The sequence below is a fragment of the Hevea brasiliensis genome, chromosome 8 (assembly GCF_030052815.1).
Source record: "Hevea brasiliensis isolate MT/VB/25A 57/8 chromosome 8, ASM3005281v1, whole genome shotgun sequence".
In the NCBI taxonomy this organism is placed as follows: domain Eukaryota; kingdom Viridiplantae; phylum Streptophyta; class Magnoliopsida; order Malpighiales; family Euphorbiaceae; genus Hevea; species Hevea brasiliensis.
In genome coordinates, this window is record NC_079500.1 from 539,411 (window position 1) to 558,137 (window position 18,727).

General features: G+C 35.6%; 3 protein-coding genes across 6 annotated transcripts; all 3 read left to right on the top strand.

Annotated features, from left to right (window-relative positions):
• The first annotated feature begins 1,538 nt into the window (after positions 1–1,538).
• Positions 1,539–7,576, top strand: LOC110644263 (citrate synthase, mitochondrial). 2 transcript variants are annotated; one of them, XM_058150872.1, is made up of 20 exons: positions 1,539–1,697; positions 1,786–1,855; positions 1,941–2,003; positions 2,477–2,518; positions 2,625–2,690; positions 2,840–2,905; positions 3,051–3,164; positions 3,259–3,322; positions 3,624–3,706; positions 4,477–4,526; positions 4,606–4,683; positions 5,032–5,160; positions 5,291–5,333; positions 5,508–5,594; positions 5,988–6,089; positions 6,426–6,533; positions 6,630–6,680; positions 6,874–6,947; positions 7,052–7,103; positions 7,188–7,576. In XM_058150872.1, exons 2-20 carry the CDS (start codon positions 1,805–1,807, stop codon positions 7,284–7,286), a joined length of 1,422 nt encoding a protein of 473 aa, XP_058006855.1. In that variant the 5' UTR covers positions 1,539–1,697; positions 1,786–1,804; the 3' UTR covers positions 7,287–7,576. The 2 variants fall into 2 exon arrangements, with proteins under 2 accessions (XP_058006855.1, XP_058006856.1); XM_058150873.1 differs by having other exon boundaries at positions 1,544–1,692.
• Positions 7,577–13,611: 6,035 nt separating this feature from the next.
• Positions 13,612–14,549, top strand: LOC110644262 (uncharacterized; the record flags this gene model as incomplete). The annotated part of the gene is made up of 1 exon (XM_058150885.1): positions 13,612–14,549. A coding segment is annotated over one exon (687 nt), but the record flags the coding sequence as incomplete, so codon positions are not given.
• A 510-nt stretch (positions 14,550–15,059) lies between these two features.
• LOC110644264 (uncharacterized) lies at positions 15,060–17,823 on the top strand. 3 transcript variants are annotated; one of them, XM_021796959.2, is made up of 3 exons: positions 15,060–15,314; positions 15,452–15,524; positions 15,929–17,823. In XM_021796959.2, exon 3 carries the CDS (start codon positions 16,149–16,151, stop codon positions 17,550–17,552), a length of 1,404 nt encoding a protein of 467 aa, XP_021652651.2. In that variant the 5' UTR covers positions 15,060–15,314; positions 15,452–15,524; positions 15,929–16,148; the 3' UTR covers positions 17,553–17,823. The 3 variants fall into 3 exon arrangements, with proteins under 3 accessions (XP_021652651.2, XP_058006857.1, XP_058006858.1); XM_058150874.1 differs by lacking the exon at positions 15,452–15,524; XM_058150875.1 differs by lacking the exons at positions 15,060–15,314; positions 15,452–15,524 and adding an exon at positions 15,570–15,766.
• Positions 17,824–18,727: the final 904 nt, after the last annotated feature.

Consider the following 18,727-nt stretch of genomic DNA (forward strand, 5'->3'; position numbering starts at 1 on the left):
GGTCAATTTTTTGTGAGACTATACACAAACCGAACGGGCTGGGCCTAATCACTCCAATTAATTTGAACAGGTATACTCCTTGAATTTGATTAAAAAAAAAAATACACTTCCCTTTTATTGATAACTTTATGTCAAATTTTTATTTAACATATTAAATCTATTTTTTTTATCTCTAAATTAAAAAATAAAATATTTAGAAATTATTTAATTATCTTAATAATAAATAAATTAAAAAAACTCGCATAGTGTTTTTTATTTTTAAAATAAAAAAAAGTCTAATTTAACTTAGTTTTGTTGCTGATTTGAGTTCATAATCTTTAATTTATTAAAAAAATAAAAATAAAAAAAAATAATTAAAATGAAATTTAGAAAAAGCAAAACTTATGGGCATCAAATATGTATAGTGCTTGCTTTTAGGTGAGGGTTGGCTCCGTTGTACTTTATAACAGTGCCCGAATGAGCGATGAAGGAACTAGCACCTGCCAAGGTGCGCGGGGTAGGTGTCCGTTAGGTGGACTATGCATAACCCATAATGCATGTCCGTCTGTAGCCCGCAGATCGTTCAACTTGCAATATTCACTTTTGCTCTGACAAGTGCGTGCCACAATTCTTCCCTTTCATTAAACAAAAAAAAAAAAGGATTTTATTTTGCATTTGACTTTTTTTCCTTATTATTTGTGGTGAGGAAGTGTATATCAATTTAGACCCTGCCATAAATTGTTTAAGTTCAAAATTAAACCGAAATTGATCAGTTTAGATCAAATTTGAAATCAGCTCACATCGGATAAGTTAAGGGTTTGAGTTAAAATTAAATTAAAAATAGAGTTTAATTTTAATCTTTTTTCTTTAATTATTAATTTAAAATCAAATCAAATCAAGCATTTTAAATTGTTATTGAAAATATAATTTTTTTTCAAAAATATTTATTAACTTTTCAAAGAGTGTTATATAAATCAAACCATTTTAAATTAAAAATTATTTTAAATTGAAATCAAAATCATTGAAAATTAGAATTAATTAAAATAAAATCATTCAATTCATCCTCTAACTATACTCTCAATGGCTCAAAATTAGCTCAAACTTCTATATCAATGGCCGCCTATCTCAATTAAACTAAATTAATGATCTCCCATTAAATTAACACCTTCATTATTTAACATATGACAAATTGGAATTAAGAATGCAATTAAATGTATTTAGAAAATTGGTAGATTTTGAATTTATTGACAATTTGTTCACATCTAAATACGTTACAGGGAAATAACCTTTGAAGCTTGACAATTAAACGCCTACCCTCCGCAACACAAAAGGGGGCAAAAAAAAATATTACTTTAACGCATTTTTCAACGCTTATCAAAAACTAGAACCTCCTGCAGGCTCACGCGGACGAGTCAACATTCGCGTGCAATTTTTCAATTCTACCCAAGGCCGAAGGGCCAAGTCCGAGATGGCAATTCGTAATTAGATGCAGAAATGAAGGGTATTATTCGAATTCAATTCATCGCCGATTTTCTCTAACTAGCGGTCAGCCTCAGCCTCCAGGCCTTTAGCCTTGGAAAAGCCCCCATAAAAGAGGAAAAAAAGAGAGCAGCATTTTCGATTCCTCTATATATACACTTTCCATTCAACAAATCTCCTCTGACTCGGTGCCTTCTTCCTCTCCCTGCAACAAATCTCCAAATTAACTCTTTGGTTTGGTTTAACTGCAGAACTCTCTCTCTTTTATCCGGTTCTATATGTATCTGTTTGCTTGAATTCTTATCTTATGGTTTTTGGTGATGGCAGTATTGTGAGCGAGTAAGCTATGGTGTTCTTTAGGAGCGTTTCTCTTCTTTCGCGACTTCGTTCTCGTGCTGTAAGCTCTCTCTCAATTGTTAGTTATTGTTTCATTATTGATAATGGGCTTTTTTTTTTAATTCGAAAAATGCAATATGTTACAGGTTCAACAGTCTAATCTCAGTAATTCTGTGAGATGGCTTCAGATGCAGAGCTCTTCCGATCTTGTAATGATCTCTCTCTCTCTTTCTCTATCTCCTTCGCCTTCTTTATCTATGCATACATATGCGCATGTGTGATTGCATATGAATTTTTATGGGTTAATACGTGTAGATATTGCATTCTGGTCTGGATTAGGTAGGTACGTAAAACTGCTGTTACGGGGACTAGGGGATAAAAGGCATTAGTTTTGAATGTGCAAAGATTTAGAGCTTAGTTCTTGCTGTTGGCTAGATGGTACAGGAAGTATGACGCATGCTGCATGTAGTCACGTCGGATAGATCTGTGCTTATAATGATGTTTTCATACTGTGAATGATTGGCCTGGGTTCTACAATTTTGTCTGGTTTTAATTGGTTTGTGTTGATTGAGATTTACTGGGATAAGGATTTATTAGCATAATTTTGTTTTCTTGATGTTCTGTTAATGGTGGTCTCATACCTTTTCCTTTCTTTCTTTCTTTCTTTCTTTTGGACACGTAGGACCTTCATTCTCAACTAAAGGAATTGATCCCAGAGCAACAGGTGTGTACCACTGGCTTTTTAATATGTTTCTTTCCTTTAGTATGACTGTAGGACTGCTTGTTGACTCTTAGGAATTTACTTCCTTTCTCATTTTATTTGGTTCCAGGAGCGCCTCAAGAAAATCAAGACGGAACATGGAAAAGTTCAATTGGGAAATATTACAGTTGACATGGTAAATTTATTTTCCAGTTCTCTCTAGTTTTGTTTTAGATCATCAACAGAAGTAATATTTCAATTTTCTTTTGTTGGTGTCAACTAATCTTCAAACCTTTCATTGTATTGTAACTTCTTGCTGAAATATTTGTGCATTAAATTTGGAAGGTACTTGGTGGGATGAGAGGAATGACAGGATTGTTGTGGGAAACCTCCTTACTTGATCCAGATGAGGTATAATGCTCATTTATTCCCTATACAGAGTTGGAACATCCTGACTTTCTCTCTTTACATACACACACATATATATTGTCTGTTTATAGTCATTAAGGAAGTCTTTATTACTTGTACATCTGAAAGGTGGTTTACTGTTTCTCAGGGAATTCGCTTTAGGGGGCTGTCAATTCCTGAATGCCAAAAATTGTTACCAGGTGCAAAGCCTGGTGGAGAACCTTTACCTGAGGGTCTTCTTTGGCTTCTTTTAACTGGAAAGGTGTAGTTTTGTGTTTGAGACAAGAAGCCATACAAGATATCATCCGTGAAACATTTGGAGTGTAAAAGTATTTAGCACATCTTTTGTATTTCAGGTACCAAGCAAAGAACAAGTTGATGCATTGTCAAAGGAATTACGTGATCGTGCCACTGTTCCAGGTTTGAAGCTCGTGTTTCTCTGTTATCTTGCTCATGAATTGTTCAATGCTTGTATCGTTAGTTTAGCATACTTCTTGTTGCTGCTGGTCTAATTTGAATGTATTTGACTCCTTTCTCAATGAAGGTGTTCAGTAATATTAATGATTCCTGAGAATTTCAATTTTGAGTTTCTCTTTTTATTTAATCCCTGGGCTTCAAATTTAGTTCACGCAAGTGGTTTGACAGGTTTATTGTCTCTGACCTCAAATGACTTTCATCCTTGTTTTGTGCTTATGATTGGCAATATCTCATGTTCCTGCAGATTATGTGTACAAGGCAATTGATGCTTTACCTGTCACAGCTCATCCAATGACTCAATTTGCATCTGGTGTTATGGCTCTTCAGGTAGGGAAATGCTGTAAACATGATATCTTTGACCATCTGTATTTTTATGAGTGGTTCAGTTTCTCTCTCTCTTTTTCCATTTCTCTGTCTGTTTAACTTAAATTTTCTTAATGGTCATGCCTTAGCATAATTGATGTGATGAGATTATCATGCTTTTGCTCTTACTACTATAACTATTTAAGAGCTTTTGTGAGTTGCATGGCATAATTTGGATTCTGTAAGGTTAAAACTTTGAAATGGGGGAGCAGTGGACTGTATGTTATATTGACTTCCCTAGAAAAGAGTGTAACCCTTGTGTTATTGCTTTTATGAGAGTGGACACGGGAACTTGTTTTAGGTTTGGTTTATATGTAGGATGTGGTGCTGGCATTCAAGCAGAAAGTGTGGGAATGTAAGCCTTCTTTATTGCTCTTAATATATCGTTCATGTATGAGACCTGCTATAAGCTGGCAGCCAAAACCATTACTAGTTCTGCAATCTTACTAGGTCAGCCAATTATTTAATCATTTACTTCTTTTAGTTATTATGTATTAACTTTGGCATAATTAGAGAAACGGGCCAACTTAGTGAGAGACAGACAAACTATAACTAAGTGGATTTTTGCTTTTTTATAGAGATGACTGAGCTCCTCCCTTTATAGATTATAGTATGCATGTAGTCAACATCAACATAGTCAGTTATGACATATTAAAAGATAGTGGTTGGCCTAGTTAAATTTTTTACGCATGTGTGAAAACAATTTAAGTTTCTTTTTGGTTGGTGTCTTCCAGGTTCAAAGTGAATTTCAAAAAGCATATGACAAAGGGATTCCCAAAGCAAAGTAAGGTTTCTAAGTATGTTTTGGTTCTCATAACTTTATATTGTTAATGTCAGCATCATAACATAATAATACTTTTTAGGTACTGGGAGCCAACATATGAGGACTCTCTCAATCTGATTGCCCGTGTGCCAATAGTAGCTTCATATGTTTATCGGAGGTTAGTGATCATTTTGTTCAATATTCAACCCTATACATTTAGCCTGTTTGCAGCATGATGCAGAATATAGGGTTATGAAAATTTCTGTTTTTCTAATAAAGGCTAGTGCACAGTTTTCTGTCAAGTCTTTGATTTAATCTGCTTTACATCTTGTATTTTTCACTAAGCAGCTATTTTGAGTGTCATGGTTTTTGCGTTGGCATTTCTCTCTCTCTCTCTCTCTCTCTCTCTCTCTCTCTCTCTCTCTTCCATGTTTCTGATTGTTAAATCTATTATGTTTGAATTTTTGCTAGGTTCATGTCTGATTTTTACTTAAACTGCCTTGTAACATGAAATTATATATGACAGGATATACAAAGATGGGAAAATTATTACCCTGGATGACTCTCTGGATTATGGTGGAAACTTTTCACATATGTTGGGATTTGATAGCCCCCAGATGCAAGAGCTTATGAGGCTTTATGTTACAATCCATAGGTTGGTCTATATTATTCTCTTCAAAGAAACAAATTATCACATGCTGCGATTGAACTGCAGGATGTATACTTGTTTTTCAACCAATCTATGTTACAGACAGAAAATTACCTCATTTGATGATGTGTTACAGTGATCATGAAGGTGGCAATGTCAGTGCTCATACTGGTCACCTGGTAAGTTGATAGAAATTTTTAGTATATTAATCACTCTTAGAACTTCTGTTAGTTTAATCCATAGAATGAAATTTCATTAATTTTTCTCATGGGAAATGGTGGGGTGTAGGGGACATCTCATTTAGTTGAATGCTGATGCACATACTCTTCTGAAATCTATGTTGTACTGTTCAGGTTGCTAGTGCACTTTCGGATCCTTATCTTTCATTTGCAGCTGCATTGAATGGTTTGGCTGGACCACTCCATGGCTTGGCCAATCAGGTATTATACCTTGTGCTGCACCAACTGATTGAGTTAACATCCTTCGTCTCTTCAGCTCTTTCTCTCTTTACACTTCTCTTTTTTTTGAGCAATAGATTTATCATTTGTTAATGTAACAAGGGGACTAATCATCTGTCCTTACAAATATAAGATTGGTAAAATATGTACCAGGTTCTATTTTTTCCTTTCTCAGCATCAATTGATAGCTGAGCAAATTTACAAGTGAAAATTAAATTGTCTCTCTGCTTTAAGTTGTTGGGCTTTTAGATCTACTAGGGATTCTTTGTTCACCTTCAAACTGCTTTTGAATGGTAGCAATAGCATTACTTTTCTTCTATCTGCAGATGATTGTTATTATTTATCATCTTAATTTCCACAATATTTTGATTGCAGGAAGTTCTGCTTTGGATTAAATCTGTGGTGGACGAGTGTGGTGAGAATATGACCACAGAACAACTGAAAGACTACGTCTGGAAAACATTAAATAGTGGAAAGGTAATTTACTGCATTTTGAAGTTGAATTAGAGGTTTAATTTGGTAAACTATTTTCTACAACTGTATAGATGGATGTTTCTTATTGCATCTTTGTATAGAGGAACAACATTGTTGTTTTAGCTGCTTGACTGCTTGTGAATTCTGCACCCACCCAAACTCTTTCTTTCTTTCTACATAAGCATGTGTTTTAATTCCTTAATATTTTTCTTTTCTTTTATATTGAAGCACCACTACATCATCTTAACATTAAGTTATTCTGAAGCTTAGTTTGGGAAATTGCTGTTTTCATTGTGTTTAATTCCATTCTTGCTCTCTGTCTTCCTTCCTAATTTACAGGTTGTTCCTGGATTTGGTCATGGAGTTTTACGTAAAACTGATCCAAGATACACATGCCAGAGGGAGTTTGCATTGAAACATTTACCTAATGATCCGCTGTTCCAGCTGGTTGTTACCATGCTCTGAATACAGAACATTAATGACACTATCTGTTGTTCTTATAGATAATTCCTAGATAAGCTAATGTACTTGTGACCTTGACAGGTTTCTAAGCTTTATGAAGTTGTGCCTCCAATCCTTACTGAGCTAGGCAAGGTTAGTAGGTTTATTGTTTGGCTTTAAACAAAAACCATTGTGAAGAATTATGCATGTGTCACTGAGGCTCTAAAAATTGCAGGTTATCCATATATCCAAGTGCAACTACACCCTTTGCCCCAGAGCTCTTTTCTGGTGAATTTTAACTGGGATCTAAAACTGATTTTGTTGTGGATTTTGGGAAATCTTGCAGGTTAAAAACCCCTGGCCCAATGTTGATGCTCACAGTGGGGTATTGCTGAACTACTATGGTTTAACTGAAGCTAGGTATTGTGTACTATCTCGCAATAGATTTAAATAATAATGTATGCTGCGGCCACTTCACTAACAAGATGAAAGAGATAACATTCTTCAAAATTGATTGTGGACAGGTACTTCACTGTTCTTTTTGGTGTATCAAGGAGTATTGGCATTTGTTCTCAGGTTCGTTGCGCCATTGTTTTCCTTTTCTATTGTTTGCTGATCGATTGCATGAATTTGTCTGAATTATTTTTTTACTGGTTTCAGCTAATATGGGACCGAGCTCTTGGGTTGCCACTTGAGAGGCCAAAAAGTGTTACAATGGAATGGCTTGAGAATCACTGCAAGAAAGCCGCGTCATCCTAAATGCATTTATCTATAGGAATAATTGCTCAAAAACATGGGTTTTGCAATGGATGAAGGGTGGTGTAAAGTTGAGAGCTTCAGTCGTGTAGTCAAATTACTGGGATATTATTTTTAACACTGGCAATGTTGAGTTTCTTTCACAATTTTTTCTTTTCAATTGTAAACAAGGGTTGAATCCCAAATCTGTTGTTGATATATAAAAATTGTCACTGTAAAGTTAGCTGAAACAACATGAATTCATGGTCTAGTTGAACCATTTGAATAAAAGTGTTGTGCATCTTTCTGCCCAATCTTTTGGCACCGTAATTTACAGAGGCAGGACATTTTGTTTTGGTACTCGTGCATTTGTTAACATTTTTCATCTGTTTTTCTTTGTTCTTTGGGTAAATTAATTATTTAGTAGTTTTAACCATATTAACTAGTCAGTCTCTCTAATACATTACTCGGTTCCTGTGGTTTGATAGGTCTGCCGTCCTCCATCAATCAATCGAGAAAATTAAGGGCTGTTAAGGACTATGGTCTATTAGAAATTCCCTGTAGTTTTGGCGCTTTGGTGTCATTGAGAATCATAGAATTGAGTGGAAATTATTTTGAGAGCATGCCTGAGAGCATTAAACAACTTCCTAACCTGATAGTATGAGTTTTTAGGGCATCTTATGATTATGAGATTTCATACGATGAGACATGTGCCTCACATTAAAAGTATGAGATTTCATACGATGAGACATGTGCCTCACATTAAAAGTAGGAGATTTCAATATGAGAAATATATGGACTTAAATTCTCCAACCTCAGCAAACAACAACTACTTTTTGGAGTGTGGTTCTCCAAAGTATGTATAGAGTGGCGACAACTATCCTGTTTAATCAGGTTTTTTTTATCTCACACATCTGATGTTAGAAAAATGATTTTTGTTAGTTTTCATTACAGGAAGCTGCTTCAGCGAATGCAGGATTTGTTTTCGGTTTATCCAGTACATGTATCCCTGGAAATGAAGTTCCAGAATGGTTCCAACTGCCGTACTTAAAGGAGCCATGTTTCTGCAGATATTGACTGCATCCTTGTTGCCTTTCTCGCTGTTGTTAATTGCAAAGGTTATTTTCATAACTGAGTCTGGACAGAGCCTTGAATCTTGGTCCTACCCCATCAGCCATCACGATCACGAGGTGAAGTTTTCCAACGTCCTGGGAATGCATGTCCTTTGGTATAATTCAGTTCTTTTCCATTCCAAACTCTTTTTCAATGAGGTCTCATTTGAATTATGCATGTAATCCTTATGTATGCGACGAATATATTCTATAATTTTTCAAAAAAAGAAAAAAACAGATTTTGTGATTTCTAAAATGAATTGATTGTATATGTGGACAATAGATTATAGATGTATGGTACAAAAGCTCCCAGTCCTGGTCTCTGTACGACATGGAATTATGAAAGCATAGGCCGGCAAACTCGATTGTTTACAACTAAATAGGCTTCTTCCAAAGTCAAGATCAAAAGCAAGTTTAGTTATGTTAAAATCTTAGCTATGAGGTTTGAGTTTGAATCCAGTTGGTTTCCAATGAGCAAAGGATGATATTCTTGACTAGAAACGCTGAGTATAAAATAGAAACTTTGGCAAGAATCATAGAAGGGAAGACCTTGACCTTACAAGACATTGCTTCTTCGAAGGTTCAGTATGGAACATGCGCATGAAAATGTCCTGTTGAAAATTTTCCTTTCAGTATCAGGATATCGCATGGTAAAAACACTAGGCTGGTTCCTTTAGCAACTTAATTGGCAGAATGAAAACATACGTTTTTGCTTGGAATTTCACCTACTAAAATTGGGAATGGGATATTATATGTATGCCACCAGCTTCATTCCATCCAGCTTATAGTTGAGTTTTCAAATCCTATAGCTTGGCTATTATTGTTATAACAGGCTTTAAATATTTAAGATTGACCCAGCAATCTCTACCAAATTATTCATTGACTTTTGCTTGCTTGCTAGCAGCAGAGTCAATAATTTTACAATACAATGGCTGTTGGGTGCACATCATGATTGAACACCAACTAATTAAATAGCGAGGGAAGAGAAATTAGAGAGAGCAAAGCTGGGATGGGGAAACTTGCTAGCCAACCTGAACTTGCAATTCAGCATTTCGGCCACCCACACCAATTGGAGCTTTCTAATTACCAACCACAACAGACTCTGTTGGACAAGGCTAAGAGCCGAAAATATTTTGAAACTAATACATAGTGATGTATGTGGTCCATTTAAAGAAATGGTTAGAGACGGTTTTCATTATTTTATTACTTTTATTGATAATAAATCAAGGTTTGGGTATTTGTATTTGATGAAATACAAACATGAATCCTTTGAAAAGTTCAAAGAATTTAAATCTGAAGTAGAAAATCAAACAGGAAAAAGTATTAAAGCTCTTCGATCAGATCGTGGAGGAGAATACTTGAGTACTGAATTTGATGAATACTTGAAATAGCATGGCATTGTTTCCCAGCTGACTCCTCCATGAACACCACAGCTGAATGGTGTATCTGAAAGGAGAAATCGTACCCTACTGGATATGGTACGTAGTATAATGAGCTATACTGATATGCCAATCTCCTTTTGGGGATTTGCATTAGAATCAGCTTTGCATATTCTGAACAGGATTCCATCAAAATCAGTATCTTTCACACTTTATGAGATATGGCATGGAAGAAAACCAAGTCTTAAGCATGTTAAGATTTGGGCTTGTCCAGCTTATATCAAAAAGCTGAACACTGATAAATTAGAAACCAGATCAAAAAATGGTCGATTTGTTGGATATTCAAAATATAGTTTTGGATATTATTTTTATTTGCTTACATCACAAAAGGTTGTGGTAAGTAGAGATACCACATTTCTTGAACAACAGTTTGTTCAAGAAGGAGGCAAAGGAAGGCAAATAGAGTTAGAATTGGAGAATTCTGACCAACCAACAAATCAGATGGATATAGATCCATCTAGTCAACCTACACCTATTGATGAAATATCTACAGTTTTTCCTCTTAGATCAACCAGGGTATCTCACCCACCAGTGAGATATGGTTTCCTTCATGAAGAATAACAAGAGTTGTCTACTCATGAAGAAGTAGATCATGGAGATGATCCACTTACCTATGAAGAAGCTATATCAGATATAGACTCTTTAAAATGGATTGATGCTATGAAATCCGAGATTGATTCCATATATAAGAATGAAGTTTGGGATCTTATTGACCCACCAGAAGGTATTGTACCTATAGGGAACAAATGGGTTTTCAAGAAGATAATTGATTCTGATAGAAAGGTAGAGACCTATAAAGTAAGGCTAGTAGCGAAAGGGTTTCGCCAAAGGCAAGGAATCAACTATGAGAAGACTTTCTGGCCTATTGTCATGCTTAAATCAATTAGAATTCTATTAGCAATAGCTGCATACGATGATTATGAGATTTGGCAGATGGATGTCAAAACAGCTTTTCTCAATGGATACATTGAAGAAAATATTTTCATGGAACAACCTAGAGGTTTTGAATCCTAAGATGGTTCCAAAGTGCGCAAGCTAAAGCGATCCATTTTTGGGTTAAAACAAGCTTCGAGGAGTTGGAATATCCGTTTTGATGAAGCCATTAAGTCATTTGGTTTTATAAAAAATGAGGATGAGCCATGTGTATATAAGAAAGTTAGTGACAATGCTATCACTTTCCTTGTCTTATATGTGAATGACATTCTGTTGATAGGTAATGACACAGGTATGTTGATAACTATAAAGGTATGGTTGTCAAATACATTCTCTATGAAAGACTTAGGGGAGACAACCTATATTCTTGGGATTCGCATCTATAGAGATAGAGCGAAAAGAATAATTAATTTATCCCAAAGTCTATACTTGGAAAAGGTGTTAAAGAGGTTTAACATGCTTGATTCCAAGAGAGGATTGTTATCAGTGAGACATGGTATCCACCTTTCTAAAGAGATGTCTCCAGAGACACCTGAAGAAAGAGATAAAATAGCCAGGATTCCATATGCTTCGGCTATTGGAAGTTTGATGTGTGCAATATTGTGTACTATGCCGGATATCGCATATACTGTTAGTTTGACTAGCAAGTATCAATCCAATCCAGGTTTGGAACACTGGATAGCTGTCAAGAATATTCTTAAGTACTTGAGAAGAACTAAGGATTTATTCTTGATATATGGAGGTGGTGACTTGCAATTGGATGGTTATACTGATTCTGATTTTCAATCAGATATCAATGATAGAAAGTCTACCTCTGGGTATGTATTCATTTGTAATGGAGGTGCAGTCAGTTGAAAGAGTTCCAAATAGAGTACGACTGCATATTTCACTACAGAGGCCGAGTATATTGCTGCATCAGATGCTGCAAAAGAAGCTGTTTGGATATAAGAAACCCCGTTCTCACTAGAAATCCAAACACATAAAAAGGCGCCACCAAATTATCAGAGAAATAGTTGGGCAAGGTGATGTAACCATGCAAAAAATAGCATCAGCTGAAAATCCAGCTGATCCATTCACTAAGCCTATGTCACAAGCTCAGTTAGACCGACATCTTGAGAAGATGAGTCTGAGGTATTGTAATGAATGGCTCTAGTGCTAGTGGGAGATTGTTAGTAGTATGCCCTAGAGCATATCATTTAGTATATATCTTGTATATGCTTTATTAATAAAAAACATTTTCACTTTTCCGTTTACATAATATATTTATGTGTAATAGAAAAGGTCCATTGATATTTTGTTAGAAATTCTATTCTTAAGTTATTAAGAATATGAGTGACAGTATTTCTAGCACAAAATATCATAAATTGGTTCACAATCGAGGATACTTCACACAGGATATGACTTATCCAGAAAGATTGTATTCATATTTGTTCCCAATGTATTTATATGAGATATAAATAAGATGGAATGGTGAGTCTCATGCCATATAACAAACATGATAGGCACTTATGCATGATAAGTAGGCCGAACCAGTGACATTTATGACAAGCACATGGAGTTTACTCTTGTCAATGCATTGTCATAAATTATATCAGTGCATATAATCTTTAGACCTGAAATAGCACAGTTATCTTATATATAGGTGGTTTGAGTTTGATACTGCTTTCATACTTGTACTGTGTATGGGTATATGGGTATGTGTTGGCTTCTACTAGTTTTATATGGAGGTAGGTGTTGATTAAGATAGAATCTGTTACCCTAAGTAAATAGGGATAAAATCCTATGTTTATTTAATTGTTCTTGATGTTTCAAGTTCCTGGCCAGGACAGATAGATATAATCAGAAAAGAGTTTCTGATGAGAAAACCTTTTTAATCAAGAACTGGAATTAAAAGAGAACATAATATTCATAGCAAATGGGGTTTGACATAAACCATGACTCCAGCTCGAATTGGGATTTTGTAATAGAGAGATTCTAGTGCATGGTAACATATGATTATAGGTTCATTTAAGGTAAACTTTATTACTGATTAGGTGGCTATGGCATGCTATGTTAGGTATTAACCATAGTCTATGAGGTGCCTCAAATGATTTAGAGAAATCATTTATGGTAAGAAAAGAGTTCTGATGATATTAAGAGTTGATATTATATCTCCTTGCCAATTAGTGATGAGCCTAGTGAGTGACACACATACACAAGTAATTACCAAGTTAAATATGATTTAATTAATTAATTAATTAAAGAGTTTAATTGATTAATTAAATAGGTTTGGTTTGCAATTAGATTGCAAAGTCACTAGCATGACTTGAAACCAAATCTAGGTTATTGGATGTATAGTATAAATTAAATTTATATTTAAAGTGTTTAAATATGAATTTAATTATGAGAAATTAATTAATAGAGATTAATTAATAATTTATATTTGATCTAAATTGATTAGAAGAAGAGAAATAATTATTTTGGATTGAGAACTTAAAATTAAGATACAGGGGTATTTTGGTTATTTCACAGAGTGACATGTGGCACCATGAGATGGTGACACATGGCACTACACATAAGTTTGCCAATTGTCTTTTAGTCATGTAAGATGATCAAAGTCAAAATTAAATCTAAGTTTGACACTTGGCACAATGTAATTGGGTCAATTAAACTAAGAGTCAATCAGAAGGTGACATGTGACAAGAGTTTTAAGTGGTAACCTAACTATATAAGGGAAATGATGAAATAACAAAAAATACAAGCAGCTGTTCTTTCATATGTGCCGCCAGCCAAAGAGCCTCTCCTCTCTCTTCTTCTTCATCTCTCATCAATTCAAAGAGAATAGCCAACATTCTCTTGAATTAAAATTACTAGAAATTGTTGTCCCAACAGATCACTCACCCATTTGACCAAAACCATGTTCTGTCTTTGCTCTCTACCCCCATCTATCCAGAAGGCTTATTCCGCTGTGATGCTTGTGGCAAGCAAGGCAGTGGCTTCTCTTACCATTGTGGGATATGCAATATTGATCTCCATGCTAAATGTGCAGCCATGCCACTAATTGTCGCCCACCAATGTCACCATCACCAGCTCAATCTCACTTTTTTTATTCCTTATCTTAACAAATGTTTCTCTTGTGATATATGCCACAACCTGGGGTCCAAGCAATGGCTCTATAGGTGCAACCTGTGTGAATTTGATGCTCACTTGGACTGTGCCACAGCAGAGCCAAAAACAGCTCCTGTTCAAGCTCCAATTCAACAGGTTCGAGCACCAATTCTACAAGGTCAAGTACAATACTACCAAAGAGCACCAACACAAGCTATTACTCAGTATCAGGTTGTTGGAACTCCAATGGTAACAAGGCCACCCATGCAAAGCTTTGCACCTAATAATATGCTCATGGCTGTTGGGAGATCAAATCAGCAGGGATATCCTTTGTTGAACCAGGTACTACAAGGACTACTAGGTGTTGGAGGTGGTGGAATTGATCTTGGAAGCATTCTTCGTGGGGGTGGAGTAGACTTTGGAGGATTAGGTGGACCAGACTTTGGAGGATCTGGAAGTTCTTAAAGTTATAAGCTTTCCATTTTTCTTTTACATAATTTTTCTTGCCAAGGACAAGCTTGCTTCTGTTTTGTTTGATAATCATCTGCTAATGTATTGTTGAGTATGATTGTTGGCATCAGAATTGGATTTCAGCCAGCAAGGCATATAACCTTTGTTTGCTTATTTGATTCTGAAACTCAGGAAAATCTGTTAAGCTTCTACTCCTCTGGGTGTCCATAGCTTGATTAAATGCAATGATATGGTGTCATTTTAAAGCCACTGACTAGCTTGTGGGTTTATATCTTGGGGTCACATGAATAGATGGATTCTTTTCTTCTTTTTAGAGGCATTTGTGTCCTGTGTTCTGGTGGAATTTGCATGAATTTTAGAATTTACAACTAAAATATATCCATTTTTTAACTGAAATTATATCCACTTGCTTGTCTTAAAATTGCAACCCATGTTAAATTAAATTAAAGGCAAGTGTGAGTTCAATTGCACCATTTTAGCTCCACTAAAAATGTATTATAAAACTAAATTTTCTAAAAAAAAATATCATAGCTAACATTTATCTATAACAAATGAGTGGCAGATATTAAGATGAATATTAAAAATTTATAATTTTTAAATATTAATGCAAAATTAACTTAAAATTTATATAATTAATTTTAATTAGTTTAAAATTAAAATTTAATTATTATTGTATATCTTTTCTTTTCAATATATTCAAATCATGATAAATTAGATAAAATATAAATAAGAAAAATTAATTTTATCACAGATTATTTAGGGAGTGGTTGGGCGCCGCTACTTCGGCTCATTGTATAATTTTTCCCACTTTGGTGGGCTTAACTCTTCGTGCCGGCAAAAGGAAAGCACAACTCGACCATTTATCGTATTGCTCCCGGAATCAGACGCTTTCAACTATAGCGAGCCATGAAAAACGACCCCCCTCCTCTCGCGATCTGCTCTATCGTCACTAAATGACCAATCTTCCTTGAAGATTCCGAGAACTGAGGCTTATCATCTCTTTTATTCAGGTTCTTTTGTATTCTCCGACATCTCCTTTTTTGTTTCTTTGATTTCAGACTGTTTATCTGATTAGTGTTGGTAAATAATTGTCTTGATTACAATCTTTGGTCCCTGAAAAATAATGTGTTCATTCTCGGTTGCTTAGGAAGGGAATCCCAAATATCATTAATTTTGGCAGGAGATAGAGAAACGAAAAGATGGGAGTTTTCAATTTCCAGGTTTAACAAATAATGCAAAAAAAAATTTTTACGGTGTTGGTTCTGGTTCTTTTATTTTTATTCTTGGGTTCAATTGAGTTGGTTAAGCTGAAAGGTTTAGATTTTATATCTGCCCAATTAACGAAACAACTGTTGTCTCAATTACTAGGATTTTAGGTTTCTTAATCCCTAAAGGACTCTGTGATTCTGAGAAAAATTAAGGGGGCTCAAGAGGATGAGAGATTTCAGTTTCTGGGTGTAAGGTGCTTTATGATTTAGGCATTAAGAAAGTGATTTATTATTTTGGTTTTTTTACTTTGCTTTGTATTGATAGAATTCGCTTAATAGAATCCATTCAGTTTAGCATGTTATGTTTTAGAATTAATAGATATCAACTCAAAACTCTTTGCTTTGTATTTTGACAGGCCACTTTCTGAAGAAAGATGCGGATGTGCAAGATATTGAAAATCCTTCAGTGATAAAAAGCTACTCGTTTTGAAGACAATGTTTTTATTATTTTTTTGAGGAAGGACATCTGAATCAGTCAAGATTTTAAGAACTGCTCAGGGGAGTTTTTAAAATTCAAATTCGCATCTTCTTCTTTTTTTTTTTTTTAATGGGCAATTATTAGTCAGGAAAGAGAGAATGGAGCTTGATTTGAACCAAGAACCTTTGGACTCTCCCCATGGCTCTATCTTTGGATTAGGGTCTTTACTGAACGAATTAGAAACTGCTCATGGGCACATAGAAGAACGTATCAGACAGCTTGAAGCAGTCACCTCAAGGGCTAGACAACGCCAAAGATGGAGACAAAGTGAAACTACCCATCAAACAGTCAACTTTGCTGTTGAACCTACACCCAATGGGTTTCACAGTGATGATACAACGCTTGCTGAGAGAGTTGCAGTTGCAACCCAGGAAAGGACATTTGGGGCCAGAAGAATTATGAAAAGGAATGGTACACATCTGATAGCTAGGGCACTGGGCATGGATACAGATGCAACGAATACCAGAAGTGATCGTGGGAACTTTTTTGATTGTAACATATGCCTAGATATGGCAAGAGATCCCATATTGACCCATTGTGGTCACCTTTTTTGTTGGCCATGCTTCTATCAGTTATCATATGTTCATTTGAATGTGAAGGAATGCCCAGTTTGTATGAAAGAGGTTACAGATATAAGCATTATTCCAATTTATGGCAATGGAAATGATAACAATACCCAGAAGTCTAGGTTGAAGGAGACTGGTTTGAAGGTCCCTCCTAGGCCCCAGGCACATAGGATTGAGAGTCTGAGGCAGCAACTCAACAATCATAGAGCAATTTCTTCTGTGGTTGTTCAAAATATTCGGCTATTGGATATGATTGTTGCCATGGAGGAGAGATCTCAGTCACAAGATCTTGACGGTGCTTCTTTCATGCCTGAAAGAGGGCGTTTCTTCGCCAGTCAATCCTTTACTTCTCAGGTGTTGCCTGCCATGCGGATAGAGGACAGTCAGCAACATCATCCCTTTCAAGATTCAAGGTTATTGATGCAAGGAGCAGCTTCGTTTTCTTCTCTTTCATCTGCACTGAACTCTGCAATGGATTCTGTGGAAAGATTGGTTGAGGACCTTGAGGCATCTATTCATAGGCGTCGTATAAGAAGAAACCATCAACGATCCGCAAGTGTTGTTGATAGAGGTTCAGTTTCTAACGTTGCTGCTGCTATTCAACGAGATAGACAAATTGTAAATAATGCTGCTGATACTGATTCTACAATGGCCCGTCCTGCTTCATCTTTCAGCACTAATACTACTGCCACTGTTGTGCAATTAGAAAACCAGAGAACAGATACTTCTGTAGAAAACAATAATGTTGTGGCCATTTCTTCATCATCTTTTAGGAGAAGAGCTGAAGTTTCAAGAATTTCAGAAGTGGACAATAGTATAGAAGTCAATTCAACCATGCCCCATTCTTCATCTTCTAGGAGAAGAAGTGAATTTCCCAGAGTTTCAGATGTAGACAATGGATTTTACCGTGAACCTAGGAGGAGAAGGTTGACATGATATAGCCCTAGAAAGGAACACTCTATTAATAACCTGTTCCTTGGCTGGATTCAGTTGATAATGTGTTCCTTGGCTTACTGCAATATTGTTGTGCTTAATATGTAGATTTCTTTTTCTCTGAGCTGATGTTTAAGCAGAACTGGGATCAGCATATAAAGCATTTTATTACAGATTTTTGGAAAGTGTTGACTGTATATAGTTGCAAATTTTGCGTATTCCTTTATGGAAGCATCTAATAAAGTTGTTCACCTATAGGGAAGTATACAGTATATATTTTTGATGCATCATAAGGTCTCTTTAATCTAAAATGCAGCCATTTAACTGGTAAGTGTATTAATTGCTGGTGAAAGGTTCATTTGTTTTTTAGTATCATGTTTAATTAATAGCTTAGAAATTATTGATGATTTTCCTTATCTTCTTCCCCACACAACCACCACACCCACCCCCCACCACCCACACCCAACCACACACCCCCCCCCCCCTCCCCCCCCCCCACAAAACCCCCTTTACCTTCTTTTTCTTCATTTGTTTGCCTACCCTTTTGTCTTTGTGATCTATCAAATCAAGCATATTCTAATCATACTTCAGCCTTATCTTTATTTTGTTCTATATGCTACCTACTAGCTACTCTTTTCTATGTATTGTGGGACTAATGCTCTAATCAAAATTTTCCAGATCAAACTGTTAGTTCTACATGCATGGCGTTACTGCTTATCTACTTGTTGAATTGCACTTATCCTATTCTTACATCTTCTTGTCCAATGCTTTTGCTTTATCTTTTATTTAAGACTATATATGGATGCTTGGCATGTACAAATTTGTAGTTATTTCACTTGGCTAATTAAATAATGGCTTGTTGGTTTGTGAAAGCTTCCAAAATGACCTAATGCGAGTAGCATAGTTAAAACGGACCAGCATGGAACTGGTATAGTTTGTTAGAGAACCCAAGGTGATGAGTTGGAAAATTAAGAAAGGGATTGTCTAGAGACTTCTATAGGATAGGTGAATAATATGGGAGAAGAAAACCCATTTAGGATATGTTCTTGATTGATGGAATTCATCTGGCATGAAAAAGGGAAGCTCCAGACATATCTTCCCTTCTCTTCCTAAACTCTAACTTGACAAGTCAAAATGTGCATTTTGCAGTTGGAAAACCTGCTTTGACATGTTGTGAA

Coding starts and splice junctions, on each gene's coding strand:
- LOC110644263 (XM_058150872.1), top strand. CDS start 1,805: ATGGTGTTCTTTAGGAGCGTTTCTCTTCTTTCGCGACTTCGTTCTCGT. Junction 2,691..2,839: donor GAAATATTACAGTTGACATG/GTAAATTTATTT, acceptor TAAATTTGGAAG/GTACTTGGTGGGATGAGAGG. Junction 5,161..5,290: donor CTTTATGTTACAATCCATAG/GTTGGTCTATAT, acceptor GATGTGTTACAG/TGATCATGAAGGTGGCAATG.
- LOC110644264 (XM_021796959.2), top strand. CDS start 16,149: ATGGAGCTTGATTTGAACCAAGAACCTTTGGACTCTCCCCATGGCTCT.